Source organism: Sapajus apella, unplaced genomic scaffold (genome assembly GCF_009761245.1).
Source record: "Sapajus apella isolate SASKATOON/1434 unplaced genomic scaffold, GSC_monkey_1.0 scaffold25, whole genome shotgun sequence".
Lineage (NCBI taxonomy): Eukaryota > Metazoa > Chordata > Mammalia > Primates > Cebidae > Sapajus > Sapajus apella.
The window spans coordinates 11,738,666-11,756,113 of NW_022436965.1; the positions used below are offsets into that span (position 1 = coordinate 11,738,666).

The 17,448-nt window shown below is 38.0% G+C and overlaps 1 protein-coding gene across 6 annotated transcripts in view; it reads right to left on the bottom strand.

The window, feature by feature from the left end:
• The window catches only part of RALGPS2 (Ral GEF with PH domain and SH3 binding motif 2), a 189,175-nt gene that overhangs the window by 41,333 nt on the left and 130,394 nt on the right, over positions 1–17,448 (bottom strand). For all 6 annotated transcript variants that reach the window (XM_032291287.1, XM_032291292.1, XM_032291289.1 and 3 more), the window contains exons 9-11: positions 14,405–14,542; positions 13,105–13,195; positions 1,056–1,123 (exon numbers count right to left, since the gene is read on the bottom strand). In XM_032291287.1, coding sequence (XP_032147178.1) covers positions 1,056–1,123; positions 13,105–13,195; positions 14,405–14,542 — 297 coding nt within the window. The remainder of the gene's footprint in view (positions 1–1,055; positions 1,124–13,104; positions 13,196–14,404; positions 14,543–17,448) is intronic.

A 17,448-nucleotide genomic window follows, 5' to 3' on the forward strand; every position in this document is an offset into this window, starting at 1 on the left:
TTTTTATCTTACTTATACTAAGCAGAGACAGTGTAAATATTTTCTCCATTATATAAGCAGCAGCAGAATTAAAAGAGATCAGCTTTCACATCACAGACAAAATCTGGAGTAAACACCCAGGTCTTCTGAGTCCTAGGTTCAGTGCTCTTTTAATTTTATACATTGCTTCTTTATTCCTAGTTTCAACTTCCTCTTAAAGAATGTGTAGGGTAGGTCAAACACTCAAATTAGAAATTAAATCCATACTGACATTGTTCAGGCTTATGGGAATAAAATAGAATACTATTAAAGTGCAAAATAGCACTTTAAGAATAAAAAGAAAAGCAAATATAAGAAATTTAAATTGAAATGTTTTTTCTGCATGGAATATTCTTCGCCATAGACATTGTCATGGTTTGTTTCTTCATTTCTTCCCATCTTATTAGATTAGTTGTCGAATATTTTTAGAAAATACATGAAACTTAGTGCGAAGGCCTGTACTGGGAATTTTAAAAAAGGTACCTATCAGTGATTCCTTAAATAATGAGCAATTCTCTTTATGTTGTTTTAAAAAATTATTTGTGGTATACACATAATATCCCCATTATTATGTAACAGGTAAAGGAAGAAACTATGATTTTTATATTTTTAGTACTTGGTCCAGTATTAAAGTCAACATTAAAAAAAAAATCATGCTATTAAAAATAACTTCTACTAATTAAATTAGTAGACTTTCCCATTAGACCACAGAAATTTCTAGTATAATCAACCTTCATTGCCTAGGACAATGCATTCTTAATTAAAAATGAATATCCATAACTACTTGTCTATTATTTTCCATCTGTTACATCTATTTTCCTTGATTAGGCAGCATATTTGTTTGCACACTACTGACAAACTATAGCAGCTTTTAAATTAAAAAACAAAAAATCTATAAAGGACTGATAGATTTTAATACCAAAATAAATTTTATGTGCAGTATAAGATGTACTAAGTTTTTATTTATTTTGGAGTATATTCTTCCTCATTAGGTTATCTGATGTAGATTTGGTAACGAGAGAAAACTATATACTAACCTACTAAATCTTCCCTGGAAGCAGCAGAACGTGGGGTGCTTGTCCCTGGTTCTATCTTTAATGAAAGCCTGAATTTTAAAAAGACAAAATACATACCACGATTAATTAACATTTGATGAAACAAGATTAAAGTTGTGTATTTTCTCACAAATAACTAAAAACATTTTAATGAAATAATCTGACCTATATATTTTTCTGCAAGAGCAATCTTCCTCCTTTAAAGACAGGGAATCTCACTTAAGCCTCAAACTTGTGGGCTCAAGCGATCCTTCCACCTTGGCTTCCCAAAGTGCTGGGGTTACGGGCATGGAGCCACCAAGCCTGGCCAAGAGCAACTTTTTTTTCTTTTTTTTTTTTTTTTTTGAGATGGGGTTTCACTCTGTCATCCAGGCTGGAGTGTAGTGGCTTAATCTCTCAGCTCACTGCAACTTCTGCCTCCCAGGTTCAAGCGATTCTCCTGCCTCAGCCTCCTGAGTAGCTGGGACTACAGGTGTGTGCCACCACGCCCAGCTAATTTTTTGTATTTTTAGTAGAAACAGGGTTTCACCACATTCGTTGGCCAGAATGATCTCAATCTCCTGACCTCGTGATCTGCCTGCCTTGGCCTCTCAAAGTGCTGTTACACTGGGATTACAGGCGTGAGCCACTGCGCCTGCCCCAATTTTTAATTAAGATGCTAAATCTCTTATCTCTTTCAGGCAAAGCTGGTCTTATGGTTATTCTAGGAAATATTAGGAAGGGAAAATACATTAAAAAATACGAAAATCTCCCCAATTATCCCAAAGTTGCCAAACCATGGAACACATTAAAAGATATTTGATGAATGACTAAATAATGATTCAACTTAAGAGCTAACACTGATATTTGACACTTAAATTCATAAACTTTCATATATATTATTAAATATATTATGCAAATTATTTCTAAAAACACCTTATTTAAAACTAACCATCTAACAAACCAGCTTACACAACTCTTCAAAGGAAAGATCTATACAAATAAAAAAGTTGTCTGCAAAATTCCTAGTAAGTTCCTGTCCTAAGTCAGAATTTATTAAGTGGTACTTAAGTTCCATTTAGGATAATATATCCAGTTTTGAGTTTCACAGTGAAAGAGATTATGATTCCCGTCAGGGGAAGCTATTTCAGAAAACAGGATACTAAAGTAGTTGCAGAAAATGCTTTGGTGTGATACATGAATCCTAATATTGCTGAGCTTCTTTAAAAATTAATAAAAACTGCTTAGCATTCTACTGACTAAAATTTTAAAAGTAATTGCACAAGTGGCATTTATAATGATAAATCTATTGTAAGTTCTTAAGTTATTAATTATATTCCAGTTATTTGATAACATAAAATGCATATATTGAACAGATGAATTTGACATTAACCAGACTCTCTTTTCTTTTTCTAAAGACGTTTACTTTACTTATTTAGGATACAGGATTTACTGCATTCATTCATTTGACAAATATTTACTGAAAACTTGTGTTGGGCACTGTGCTCAGAACTGAAATATAACAGAGATTACACCAGACACGGTATTCCTGTCCTTCTGAAGCTTCCAATCTAGTAGATGAAAGAAAAGGAGTAAATGAAATAACTACCATTTCCCAATGGCACCAAAATAGAAAGAAACAGAAAGGGAGCTTATTGGGTGAATCACATTGCTATTGGTAGCAACTAGAAACTGACAGCAATATAAAAAGCAGAAACATCTTTAAAAAGCAGTGAAGGCTATTCTGAGTGTCAGCTGCTTACATGATCATCAAAGCACCATATAATAACAGAGATGCTGATTCATTAAGAAGATATGTTCAGTATTAAAACAAAATCACCCAGAAAGATTTTCATCATGATCAAAAGACATATAATGTGTAATATCTATACTGGCTGCCTGTGTAGATAAAGTTGCCCAAAACAGGCCTTTGTAAGAGACATGTCACTTCCATTCACAAAGTTTTCATCATAAAAGACATTCTTCTAACAAAATGTTTTTTTCTAAATTTTTCTAATAATTTTAATATCTTAAAATGCTCTATTTTTCAAACACACTAAATTATTAGGCTCATGTAACACAACTGCATTTTTAGAAAAACAATCTGTCAGCTGGGTGCAGTGGCTCATGCCTATAATCCTAGCACTCTGGAGGCCAAGGCAGGCAGATTGTCTGAGGTCAGGAGTTCAAGATCAGCCTGGACAACATGGAGAAACCCTGTCTCTACTAAAAATACAAAAATTAGCTGGGTGTGGTGGCGGGCACCTGTAATCCCAGCTACTCGAGAGGCTGAGGCAGGAGAATCACTTGTACCTGGGAGGTGGAGGTTGCAGTGAGTTGTGATTATGCCACTGTATGCCAGCCTGCGCAACAGAGCAAAATTCTGTCTCAACAACAACAAAAAAAAAAAAAAAAAAAAGAAAAAGAAGAAAAACAATCTGTCTTCTCTAATGACTCACTGTTCCCTAAGTAAATGCAGTTTCTTATCCCATTCCTTGGATCATTCCATCACCAGCAAGCTTTTCCTTAACCTTCACATGAGACTAACTCCTACTCACCTGTTAAGATTTAGCTTCAGATGACACTGTCTCCTGAAGCTGTTCATATTTCCTTTCTTTTTAGTTTTCCTACGTAAAGCTGGGTTAGGTCTTCCCTTACCTAGCATCCTGGGCATATCTCTATTATAATTGTGTTTGGAATGTTTTATAATCATCTGTTTTGTGGATGTATTTTACATTAGACTGAGCTTCTTGGAGGCAAGAACAGTATCTTATTTTCATAATCCCAGCAACTAGCACAGTAACTGGCCTGTAACAAAACCTTAGTAAATATCTGTCAATGTAATGAAAGGGCTGCTCTGGTTCTAGCTCTTTATGAAAACAAAAATGCAGTATAATAGCATCCGCTTTCCTACAAAAATAAAGGCAGTGTATGATATGTCAGTTTATAGAATGTCAAAACTACCTAGTGGCTTCACTGGCTAAGTCTACGCTGGTAGCAAAGTAAAAACTAGCTTTAATCTGTATTATAATTTTACAGTCACAAAAAATTTGTGCAACATTTTCTGAGATTTCACTTGTATCTAAAAAACTTTAAATTCTTTTAAATTCAATAAGTTTCTTGAGCCAGATAAATAATAGCTACTTGCTCATATTTTGAATTTTAAGATATCTGTTCTATACCTCACTGGACAAAACATAAGTATTTATTAGGCATGAGTATCTATGTCAGTATTAGAAAGAAGGGAAAAATAGTGTTAAGTATAAGACACAGATCAACAAACTTGAAAAATTTACAACCTAGGGCAACAGATTTTTGAAACAACTCTAGCCTTAAACAGCTTCTTCATTGGCTTCATACATTTTCAAGAAGTAACCATGTAAAAACTTCTTGTAGAATAAAAATTGGTACAGAAATATAGTGTTGATATTATAGTGTGGGAGAGAAGATACCAATAAAGTTATTTTCAAACATTAGTAAAATTTTAGATGAATTTAGAAAAATTATTTCTAAATGTTTTCCAGAATTTCTATAGCCATTTACTAGGACTAATTCTGTTCTACAGAATTTTTAAAAAATTATCAAAACCTGGAACAAGGAAGTTAATAATCATTACCAAAGGAAGATAAAAAATATTTCTATGTAATGCATTAACATTGAAAAATAATCTAGTCTTTCACTTTGATGAATTTTTGACACATGATCTTTTATTGGAAAAAATATTTGTGAAAGTGCGAAATTCAATTTGAAAGCTTGGGAACAACTGGTATAATAAAGCTAAGTACACTTTAAAAACAAACAAACAAACAAACAAACAAACAAATGAAGCTAAAAGAAAAGTGAGAAGCTTCAAGAGAAATAAGCTCTTTATCTTCCCACTTAAAAAAAAAAAAAAAACCCCAGCAGTTATGTAAAGCCTATCAATGAAAAAGGAAAGCGTTAATAATTTAAAAATCTCCTCTCCCATCTTTGGGCAGTACTGTGGATATAAGCAGGAAAAAAAAAATGAATATCAGCTATTTCAAAAGTGACTTCAAAATCTTTTTTTTTTTTTTCTTTTGCGATAGAATTTCACTCTTTCTGCTCAGGCTGGAGTGCAATGGCACAATCTCGGCTCACTGGAACCTCTGCCTCCCAGGTTCAAGAGGTTCTCTTGCCTCAGCCTCCCAAGTAGCTGGTATTACAGGCATGAGTCACCACGTCCAACTAATTTTATATTTTTAGTAGAGATGGGGTTTCACCAGGTTGGTCAGGCTGGTCTTGAACTCATGACCTCAAGTGATCTGCACCCCCTTGGCCTCCCAAAGTGCTGGGATTACAGGTGGGAGCCACTGTGTCCAGTCTCAAAAATCTTTAAAGAGCTTACTGTAATTTAGGGAAAAGAATATGTGTGGTGCTACATTGGAGAAATGTCTCTCCTCCAGAGACTGGATGGATCAATACTCTCTCAATCCACAAAAACAATGAAAAACAACGATGTGTCAATAATTACCATTAAAAAGGAGTAATTTTTCTATTTTAAAAACTGTCTCATTGACTTTTCTGTCTACTAAAAGATAAATTCTATAAGGATTCAATGATTGAATATGGGTGAAAGGAAGAAATTTAAATTAGAACCATCAAACGTTAGCTCTCTACAAACAGAGAGATAAAATAATTTATTAAAAGGGCCAGGCGTGGTGGCTCACGCCTGTAATCCCAGCACTTTGGGAGGCTGAGGCGGGTGGATCACGAGGTCAAGAGATCGAGGCCATCCTGGTCAACATGGTGAAACCCCGTCTCTACTAAAAATACAAAAAATTAGCTGGGCATAGTAGCACGTGCCTGTAATCCCAGCTACTCAGGAGGGTGAGGCAGGAGAATTGCTTGAACCCAGGAGGCGGAGGTTGCGGTGATCCGAGATCGCGCCATTGCACTCCAGCCTGGGTAACAAGAGCGAAACTCCGTCCAAAAAAAAAAAATAATAATTTATTAAAAATAACAGATGATGACTATGAGAGGATCCAAGATGGCCGTTTAGGAACAGCTCAGGATTGCAGCTCCCAGTGAAAGCGCAGTGGGTGAGTGGACGCTGCAATTTTATTGTCCACAGACTAGGAAATTCCCAGGCAGAGGAGCTCCACAGGTCACCAGCGCGGCTGTTTCGCCAGCGTGGCTGTGCCGGCCGGCGCCGCTGCTTTGCCCTGCGTGGCTGCTTTGTCGGCGCCCCAGAGCAGCGGTTCTCCATACAAAATACACGGGTCCGGGTGCCCTTTTGGCTGGTGATTGGAGCCACGGGAAGTCGCCCATTCGTCTGTTTAAAAAGGGGACTGAGCAGAGAACCAGGACAGTAGATTCCAGGGAAAAAAAAAAAAAAAGCGCCACAAACCTCAGTGCCACTGTTTAAGCCAGCGCAGTGAGTGGCCGCAGGGGAAAACAGACCCCGGTGCCTCTTCAACAGGCGACTGGAACACCAACTTAAAAAAGGCTCTGTGGCAGGGAGCCAGGCGATCAGGCTCGGCTGGTCCCACCCCCACAAAAGAACAGCAACCAGAAACTCTGGATTGAGAGTTTCACAGCAAGCGCAGCTGAACCCGGGAGGGTCCAGCTCTGTGGGGCAGGGGCGTCCGCCATTACTGAGGCAGCCCGCCACTCCGGAGGCAGTCAGCCAATGCTGAGGCAGCCCGCCGTTGCCAAGGCAACCCACCATTGCTGAGGCAGCCTGCCGTTGCCAAAGCAACCCGCCACAGCAGAGAGACTCCGCCTCAACCATCACCAAAGCAGTTCTAACTACACCCATATAAACAGGACTGCAGGGAAGTTCACTCGGCAGCTGGGCGGAGCCCACAGCAGCTCAGCAAAGCCTCTACAGGCAGACAGTGACTAGGCTGCCTCCTTGCTAGGCAGGGCAGCTCTGAAGGAAAAAAAAAAAAAAAAAAAAAAAAAAAGACAGAAGGCAGCAGCATAACCAAAACTCATAAAGCCCTAAATCTCTGGGCCAGAGCACCTGGGAACAAAAAGCAGTTTATGAGTTCTGCTGCAGCAGACCTAAACGTACCTGCTCAGCAGCTCTGAATGAACAACAGAGCTCACAGCTCACCATTTGCACTCCTACAAAGAAGAGACCGTCTCCTCAAGCAGTTCCCTGACCCCTATATAACCAAAGAGCCACCTCATAAAGGAGAGATCAGATTGACACTAGGCAGGTATCCTTCTGGGACAAAGATAGCAGAAGAAGAAAACTGGTAACAACCCTTACTGTTCAGCAGCTGCTGCAGGTGAACCCCAGGCAAGCAGGGCCTGGAGTGAACCTCAGCAGAGGGGCCAGACTGTCAGAAGGAAAACCAAGAAACAGAAATAGCCTCATCACCAACAAAAAAGAACGTCAGTCTGAAAGATTTGAGACCCAATCTGAAAGCCAGCAACTACAAAGTCGACAGGTGGATAAATTCTTACAGATGGGAAGAAACCAGCGCAAAAAGGATGAAAACACCCGAAACCAGAACACCTCTCCTCCTACAAGGGATCACAAGTCCTCACCAGCAAGGGAACAAGGTTGGATGGAGAACGAGTGTGATGAAATGACAGAATCAGACTTCAGGAGGTGGGTAGCAAGAAACTTCTGTGAACTTAAAGAACATGTTCTAACCAAATGCAAAGAAACTAAGAACCTTGAAAAAAGATTTGACGAAATGCTAACGAGAATGGACAAAATAGAAAGGAACATAAGTGAATTGATGGAGCTGAAAAACGCAACACGAGAACTTTGCGAAGCATGTACAAGTATCAACAGCCGAATTGACCAAGCAGAAGAAAGGATATCAGAGGTCGAAGATCAACTCAATGAAATAAAATGGGAAGGCAAGACTGGAGAAAAAAGGATAAAAGGAATGAACAAAATCTACAAGAAATGTGGGACTATGTGAAAAGACCTAATCTACGTTTGATAGGCGTACCTGAATGCAACGAAGAGAATGAATCCAAGCTGGAAAATACTCTTCAGGATATTATCCAGGAAAACTTCTCCAACCTAGCAAGGCAGGCAAACATTCAAGTCCAGGAAATACAGAGAACACCACAAAGATATTCGTCAAGAAGAGCAACCCCAAGGCACATAATCGTCATTCACCAGGGTTGAAATGAAGGAGAAAATACTAAGGGCAGCCAGAGAGAAAGGTCAGGTTACCCACAAAGGGAAACCCATCAGACTCACAGCAGATCTCTCAGCAGAAATCCTATAAGCCAGAAGAGAGTGGGGGCCAATATTCAACATCCTTAAAGAAAAGAACTTTCAACCCAGAATCTCCTATCCAGCCAAACTAAGCTTCATAAGTGAAGGAAAAATAAAATCCTTTGGGAACATGCAAGTACTCAGAGATTTTGTCACCACCAGGCCAGCTCTACAAGAGCTCCTCAAAGAGGCTCTACACATATAAAGGAACAATAAGTACCAGCTCAACGAAAGGGCAAAACACCCAGCTAGCACCAAAATGGCAGTATCAAATTTGCACATAACAATATTAACCCTAAATGTAAATGGACTAAATGCCCCACTCAAAAGACACAGACTGGCAAATTGGATAAAAAGCCAAAACCCATCAGTGTGCTGTATCCAGGAAACCCATCTCACATTCAAGGATACACAAAGGCTCAAAATAAAGGGATGGAGGAAGATTTACCAAGCAAATGGAGAGCAAAAAAATGCAGGAGTTGCAATTCTCACCTCTGATAAATTAGACTTTAAAGCAACAAAGATCATAAGAGACAAAGAAAGACATTACATAATGGTAAAAAGATCAATGCAACAAGAAGAGCTAACGATCCTAAATATATACACACCCAATACAGGAGCACCCAGATACATAAGGCAAGTTCTTTTTTTTTTTTGAGATGGAGTTTCGCTCTTGTTACCCAGGCTGGAGTGCAATGGCACGATCTCGGCTCACCGCAACCTCCGTCTCCTGGGTTCAGGCAATTCTCCTGCCTCAGCCTCCTGAGTCGCTGGGATTACAGGCACGCGCCACCATGCCCAGCTAATTTTTTGTATTTTTAGTAGAGACGGGGTTTCACCATGTTGACCAGGATGGTCTCGATCTCTTGACCTCGTGACCCACCCGCCTCGGCCTCCCAAAGTGCTGGGATTACAGGCTTGAGCCACCGTGCCCGGCCATAAGGCAAGTTCTTAATGACTTACAAAGAGACTTAGACTCCCACACAATAATAGTGGGAGACTTTAACACCCCATTGTCAACATTAGACAGATCAACCAGACAGAAAATTAACAAGGATATCCAGGACTTGAACTCAGACCTGGACCAAGCAAACCTAATAGACAATTACAGAACTCTCCACCCCAAATCCACAGAATATACATTCTTCTCAGCACCACGTCACACCTACTCAAAAATTGACCACATAATTGGGAGTAAATCACTCCTCAGCAAATGCAAAAGAACGGAAATCGTAACAAACAGTCTCTCAGACCACAGTGCAATCAAGTTAGAACTCAGAATTCAAAAACTAACCCAGAACCGCACAGCTTCATGGAAACTGAACAACTTGCTCTTGAAGGTTGACTGGATAAACAATGAAACGAAGACAGAAATAAAGATGTTCTTCGAAACCAATGAGAATGAAGACACAACATACCAGAATCTCTGGGACACATTTAAAGTAGTCTCTAGAGGAAAATATATAGCAATAAGTGCCCACATGAGAAGCAAAGAGAGATCAAAAATTGACACCCTATCGTCAAAACTGAAAGAGCTAGAGGAGTAAGATCAAAAAACCTCAAAGTCTAGCAGAAGACAAGAAATAGCTAAGATCAGAGCAGAACTGACGGAGATAGAGACACAAAAAACCCTTCAAAAAATCAACAAATCCAGGAGCTGGTTTTTTGAAAAGATCAACAAAATAGACCACTAGCCAGATTAATAAAAAAGAAAAGAGAATAACCAAATTGATGCAATAAAAAACGATAAAGGGGATATCACCACAGATTCCACAGAAATTCAAACCGTCATCAGAAATTATTACAAACAACTCTATGCACATAAACTAATAAACCTGGAAGAAATGGATAAATTCCTGGACACTTGCCTCCTCCCAAGCCTAAACCAGGAAGAAGCCGAAACCCTGAACAGACCCATAACAAGGTCTGAAGTTGAGGCAGCAATTAAGAGCTTACCACCCAAAAAAAGCCCAGGGCCAGACGGGTTCACAGCCGAATTCTACCAGACATACAAAGAGGAGCTGGTACCATTCCTTCTGAAACTATTCCAAACAATACAAAAAGGGGGAATTCTTCCCAAATCATTTTATGACACCAACATCATCCTGATTCCAAAACCCGGCAGAGACTCAACAAGAAAAGAAAACTTCAGGCCAATATCCATGATGAACATAGATGCAAAAATCTTCAATAAAATACTGACAAGCCGATTGCAACAGCACATCAAAAAGCTTATCCACCATGATCAAGTAGGCTTCATCCGGGGATGCAAGGCTGCTTCAACATACGCAAGTCTATAAACGTAATTCACCACATAAACAGAACCAAAGACTAAAACCACATGATTATCTCAATTGATGCAGAGAAGGCCTTTGATAAAATTCAACAGCCCTTTATGCTAAAAACCCTCAATAAGCTAGGTGTTGAAGGAACATGTCTCAAAATAATAAAAGCTATTTATGACAAACCAACAGCCAATATCATACTGAATGGGCAAAAACTGGAAGCATTCCCCTTGAAATGTGGCACCAGACAAGGATGCCCTCTCTCACCACTGCTATTCAATATAGTATTAGAAGTTCTAGCCAGAGCAATCAGGCAAGAAAAAGAAATAAAGGGCATTCAAATAGGAAAGGAGGAAGTCAAATTGTCTCTATTTGCAGACGACATGATTGTATATCTAGAAGACCCCATCGTCTCAGCCCCAAATCTCCTGAAACTGATAAGCAACTTCAGCAAAGTCTCAGGATACAAAATCAATGTGCAAAAATCACAGACATTCCTATACACCAATAACAGACTTAAAGAGAGCCAAATCAAGAACAAACTTCCATTCACAATTGCCACAAAGAGAATAAAATACCTAGGAATACAACTAACAAGGAACATAAAGGACCTCTTCAAGGAGAACTACAAGCCACTGCTCAATGAAATAAGAGAGGACACAAACAGATGGAGAAACATTCCATGTTCATGGTTAGGAAGAATCAGTATTGTGAAAATGGCCATACTGCCCAAAGTAATTTACAGATTCAATGCTATCCCCATCAAGCTACCAATGACCTTCTTCGCAGAACTGGAAAAAACCACCTGAAACTTCATATGGAACCAAAAGAGAGCCCACATAGCCAAGTCAATTCTAAGCAAAAAGAACAAGGCGGGAGGCATCACACTACCGGACTTCAAACTATACTACAAGGCTACAGTAATCAAAACAGCATGGTACTGGTACCAAAACAGAGATATAGACCAATGGAACAGAACAGAGGTCTCGGAGGCAACACAACATATCTACAACCATCTGATCTTTGACAAACCAGACAAAAACAAGCAAGGGGGAAAGGATTCCCTGTTCAGTAAATGGTGTTGGGAAAGCTGGCTAGCCATGTGCAGAAAGCAGAAACTGGACCCCTTCCTGACACCTTACACTAAAATTAACTCCAGATGGATTAAAGACTTAAACATAAGACCTAACACCATAAAAACCCTAGAAGAAAATCTAGGTAAAACCATTCAGGACATAGGTGTAGGCAAGGATGTCATGACCAAAACACCAAAAGCATTGACAGCAAAAGCCAAAATAGACAAATGGGACCTAATCAAACTCCACAGCTTCTGCACAGCAAAACAAACAGTCATTAGAGTGAATCGGCAACCAACAGAATGGGAAAAAATTTTTGCAGTTTACCCATCTGACAAAGGGCTGATATCCAGAATTTACAAAGAACTAAAACAGATTTACAAGAAAAAAACAAACAAGCCCATTCAAAAGTGGGCAAAGGATATGAACAGACACTTTACAAAAGAAGACATACATCAGGCCAACAAACATATGAAAAAATGCTCCTCATCACTGGTCATCAGAGAAATGCTAATCAAAACAACATTGAGATACCATCTCATGCCAGTTAGAATGGCGATCATTAAAAAATCTGGAGACAACAGATGCTGGAGAGGATGTGGAGAAATAGGAACACTTTTGCACTGTTGGTGGGAGTATAAATTAGTTCAACCACTGTGGAAGACAGTGTGGCGATTCCTCAAGGACCTAGAAATAGAAATTCCATTTGACCCAGCAATCCCATTAATGGGTATATATCGAAAGGATTACAAATTGTTCTACTATAAGGACACGTGCACACGAATGTTCATTGCAGCACTGTTTACAATAGCAAAGACCTGGAACCAACCCAAATGACCATCGACGATAGACTGGATAGGGAAAATGTGGCACATATACACCATCGAATATTATGCAGCCATCAAAAACGATGAGTTTGGGTCTTTTGTAGGGACATGGATGAACCTGGAAACCATCATTCTCGGCAAACTGACAGAAGAGCAGAAGATCAAACACCGCATGTTCTCACTCATAGGTGGGTGTTGAACAATGAGAACACATGGACACAGGGAGGGGAGCACTACACACTGGGGTCAGTTGGGGGGAAATAGGGGAGGGACGGTGGGGGGTGGGAAGCTGGGGAGAGATAGCAAGGGGAGAAATGCCAGATGTAGGTGATGGGGAGGAAGGCAGCAAATCACACTGCCACGTGTGTACCTATGCAACAATTTTGCATGTTCTTCACATGTACCCCAAAACCTAAAATGCAATAAAATAAATAAATGGGGGAAAAAAGAAACCAGATGAGTTATTTGTATATTGGGTCAATCCTAACAAGTGATTAAAAATACTTATATGTTAGTACCTTTACTGCCGTAAACCTACCACTGGATTAGGCATTTGTTTGATACCACATAGGATTTAGATGTTTAAATACATAGGGATAGAAAGGTGGAGGACAGGACAAAGTTATACAAACCACTTTTGAAGATCCAACCTACTTGTAATTATCGTCTTCCACAAATTTTTGTAGTTCTTCTATATACTGAACGGAGTTCAGATATTTTTGAACATGAGGCAACATGGGAATATCTAGGCAAAAGGTGATAAATAATTATCTGATAAAGTACAACTTAACCCGAATTTTAAAAATCAAGCTGAAAATAATTTAAAGGTAAGTTTAGGCCACATGGTATCAAAATTTAAATTAACTCTAGAAGGACATTACTGAGATAAACTTATTTAATGTGAAACTGAGGGTAATTTAGAAAATTACAGTTGCCTACTATTTGTATAGATTGTTGTTGTATTTTTTAATAGCTCCAATTATGAAGTCTCACATATTTGAGAAATTTCATAGAAAATGATCAGCAACTATTTTAAACTAAACACAAGACACGAAGGCAGTTATTTTTCTTTCAAAGAAGCCTGGTTCCCATTTATAAATGTGGTCTGTCTCTTCCCCTTATAAATTTCAAGCAAGATTAATTTAACATCACAACTTGATGCTATGTTTAAAATATTGAGAAAAGGACAGAATAAGGAATTATTTGATTTAACTTTCAGTAAGATTCTATTTCCACAGATACTTTTAGGAAGTTTTTGTGGTTTTCTAAAAAGTATAGATGCATGAAGTAAAAGTCAGCTTTAAGATAAATTTACTTGAAGTAATCATACAATGTAAAACTCAGTTTTTTAACCCATAGAAATTATATATTAACAGCCTAACTTTATTCTCTATCAAACTGGAAGTATCTAAATATTAAAAAAAATGCCTTTTCTCATCATTTGGGCTTATTTAGCTCTTTCTATAGATATAATTCTATAAAATACATGTTGGATAGAAATTGGTTATTTACTCAATATCTGACTCAAGAAAGTTGGTCAATTGTTACAAGGCTCAAGGATCTCAGCTACATTTCCCTAACAGAAAAATGTAAAAACTATTTACATAATAGATCAGGGAGATCAAATAAGATAAGAGAAAATGACTCTGTAAACTATAAAGGGCCAAATAGCTGTGAGGTAGTAATATTAAATACTTAATGCCCTTGTATTGTGAGAAAGTTGCTGCAAAATAGCAGAAAAGCAAAATATAAAAATAAAAATTTTAAATATTAAATACTTAAATTCCTTAAACGGAAGATCTTATGAAATAAAACAAGCACCATTTCCCTTTATATTAGGGTGGAAATAAGAGACTGAAGTCCCCTGCTGTGTGAAAAGTGATCAACAATGTGTGAATAAATCACTGGAATTACAGCAATGTTAATGGCTTGGCATTATCTCCCAGAAACTTACCATATTCACAAGACTGTTGCAAATCAGAAATTATTCGAAGGATATTATTCATTAAATTTGATCTTTGCTCACTTTCTAGAATGCTGCCAGTTGATGGATATGCTGAATCAATGTATGTTAAATCTGACAAATAGATACCTGAAACAAAATTAGATAAATGAATGTTTTCTTATTTGTAGTTTGGGAGACTATGACAAAGAAAGGGTGAAAAAGGTTGTTTATAGATACATTCCAATGTATGCCACATTTAAAATACATTGCTATTAATACACTGAGGCCTGGGTAACATGATTACTGGGGTTGAGGTTTCCATATGGTTGGGGTCAGATATATACCAATTTTTTGGTAATAATATGCTATTTTGTAAATGTCTTCTTGTGATTTCATTTTCAAGTAATTTGAGGCTACAGTTAGAAACTCCAGAACACATGGGAATTAATAGAAAGGAGCTGAGCTCTTTAACTGGCTCTGCCTCTGAACTAGTTTTATAATGGAGACAGTCATTTTAAACTCAGAACCTCAGATTTAAAATCTATAGAAGTATCCATTTCCAAGGTGTATTACAGCTTGAAGACATTAATTTAGTTAGCAGCCCAGCCACTGCCTGACAAAGGGAAATTATTTAATATTTGTTTTATACTCTTTTGCCTTGAGTTGGTAATTATCATTTGAGTCTTAACTACTTTGAAAATTATCTCAATCTGGTAGAAATGTTTTATACTTTAAAGAACAACACATGAATTTCTGAAATAGTTCATGTGACTACAAATTGAAGTTAACTATTTCTTACCCTCCATGCGCTTTGTACCCAAAAATAACATAACACATCTTCTAAAATTTGATTGTAATAATCCTTAAGATGAAAGGTCACTCATAAAAGATTATTTCTGGAGAGTTTACTATGCACATGTGAAATGTATTAGACAACTAAAGCTGGGGAGAAAAGAAAAACATACTTTCCTACTTTTACCCCATTACTTCGTGTTCACGAACTCTCAGGGAAATACAACCAAACTGCCCTAACTACTGCCTTCTAAATAAGCACTGTTTTTCCTCAGCTTTTTCTTATACCTTAAATGTTTCTAGACTTACCTCTGCCTATCCAAATCCTATATTTTACTTAACTAATTCAGTGTCAACTGTTCGCTAGTTTTCTCACAGATTCCAAGAAAGGAATTCAGACACTGTCTAGTCTAATTCTCTCCTTTTACAGACAAAAAACCTGAAATACAGATAGTAAAAGGACCTGTCTAATGCCATGCAACCTGTTAGTGATAGAGCTGGATCTCAGGTCTCACTTATAGCCCAGTGTTTTTTTTTTAATTACTTACATTCTGTTAAAAAATCATATGTTATCGGTCCATACTATTCACTTGATAACTTTTATGACTTCAAAATCTCCTTACTTAGATTTTTTTACATTTATATCTTATCTATTCAAGACTCGAAACTCATTTAAGGCAGTTGCTCTATCTTGCGAGAGAGAAAGAAAATCTTGTGCAATGTTTTGACAATAGGTGCTTAATACACCATAAAAAGCTAGCATGGCAATCTTTTTACTTATCCTAGTATCATTCACTTTCCACTCAGTAAATTTTTACAGTGTTCTTTAAGCCACCTATCAGACTTTTTTTCTTTAGAGAACCTCAACTTTATTTCCCTATAACTCCCAATGAATCAGAGGTTCCAAATGAAGCTGCGGTTCTTCCCACTTTCCCCAATCTCGGAGGAAGAAGAATCCCTCTCTTCTTCCCAAATCTCAACTGTAATTTTGAATGCAATTGTTGCTGCCTCCTTCCAAACAGCCACCATTGCCTCTACTATCACTCATCCTACTGGCTCCTTTCCCAGAGCCAATATACACATTTTTCTTCAAGACAGAGTCGTGCTCTGTCACAGGCTGGAATGCAGTGGCGCAATCTCAGCTCACTGCAACCTCTGCCTCCTGGGTTCAAGAGATTCTCGTCCCTCAGCCACCAGAGTAACTGGGATTACAGGTGTGTGCAACCACGCCCGGCTAGTTCTTGCATTTTTAGTAGAGACAGGGTTTCACCATGTTGGTCAGGCTGGTCTCAAACTCCTGTTCTCAAGTGATCAGCCCGACTCAGCCTCCCAAAGTGCTAGGATTACAGGCGTGAGCCAGTGCGCCCGGCACAATATACATGTTTAAATCTACCCTACTTATAAAACAAAATCTAAGCAATTCTTCCTTCAAATCTGATCCCACACCTCAAGATAACATCCTTGTCATTCTTCCTTCAACAAGCACCTTGGAAAAAAAACACAGAGCAGTAAACTTATTTTATTATTTTATTTTAATGTAATATTTGATACACAAAAAAGTTTACATGTGCTAGGAAAATTGTAAAAGACTTTGAGATGGGGAAAAAAAAAAGATTACTAGGTATCCTGTCTCGGTGCATCAGTTTGACCATTTTGAGCTATTTTATAACTCTGCACAGCTGATGAAAACTGGTAATAGAAATTATTGTGCATAAAAATGCCAAAGAATTATGTCAGTGGGATCTAATGAATGTTGACTTATTAAAGTTGATCAATTTTGCAACTATTTGTTAAATTTATTTCAGCATTCTTGATTGCATATGTGTGTTACTTTGAATTCTTCCTTGATGTATTTTTGATTCCCTTATAAATTTAATAATTTAAATGAAAATCTGGACACATATTCATTTCATATTTGTGTGAGAATCATGATTTGACTTAAAAAAAATTATTGCCGTGAACAGTGGCTCACGCCTGTAATCTCAGCACTTTGGGAGGCTGAGGCAGGTGGACTGCTTGAGCCCAGGAGTTTGAAACCAGTCTGGGAAACACAGTGAGACCGCACCGCTAAAAAAAAAAAAAAAAAATCCTTCAACACATGTGACATCTGTTGTTATCAAACAATATAACAAACACCTGCAAAAGACCAGGAAACTTATTACATCCTCCCTAAGGAGGTCTATAAGATTAGCACATGTATATCAATAACAGCAATAAAAGATATGTTAAAAGTAGCACAGAAAAGCTTAAAGAGGAGTTTC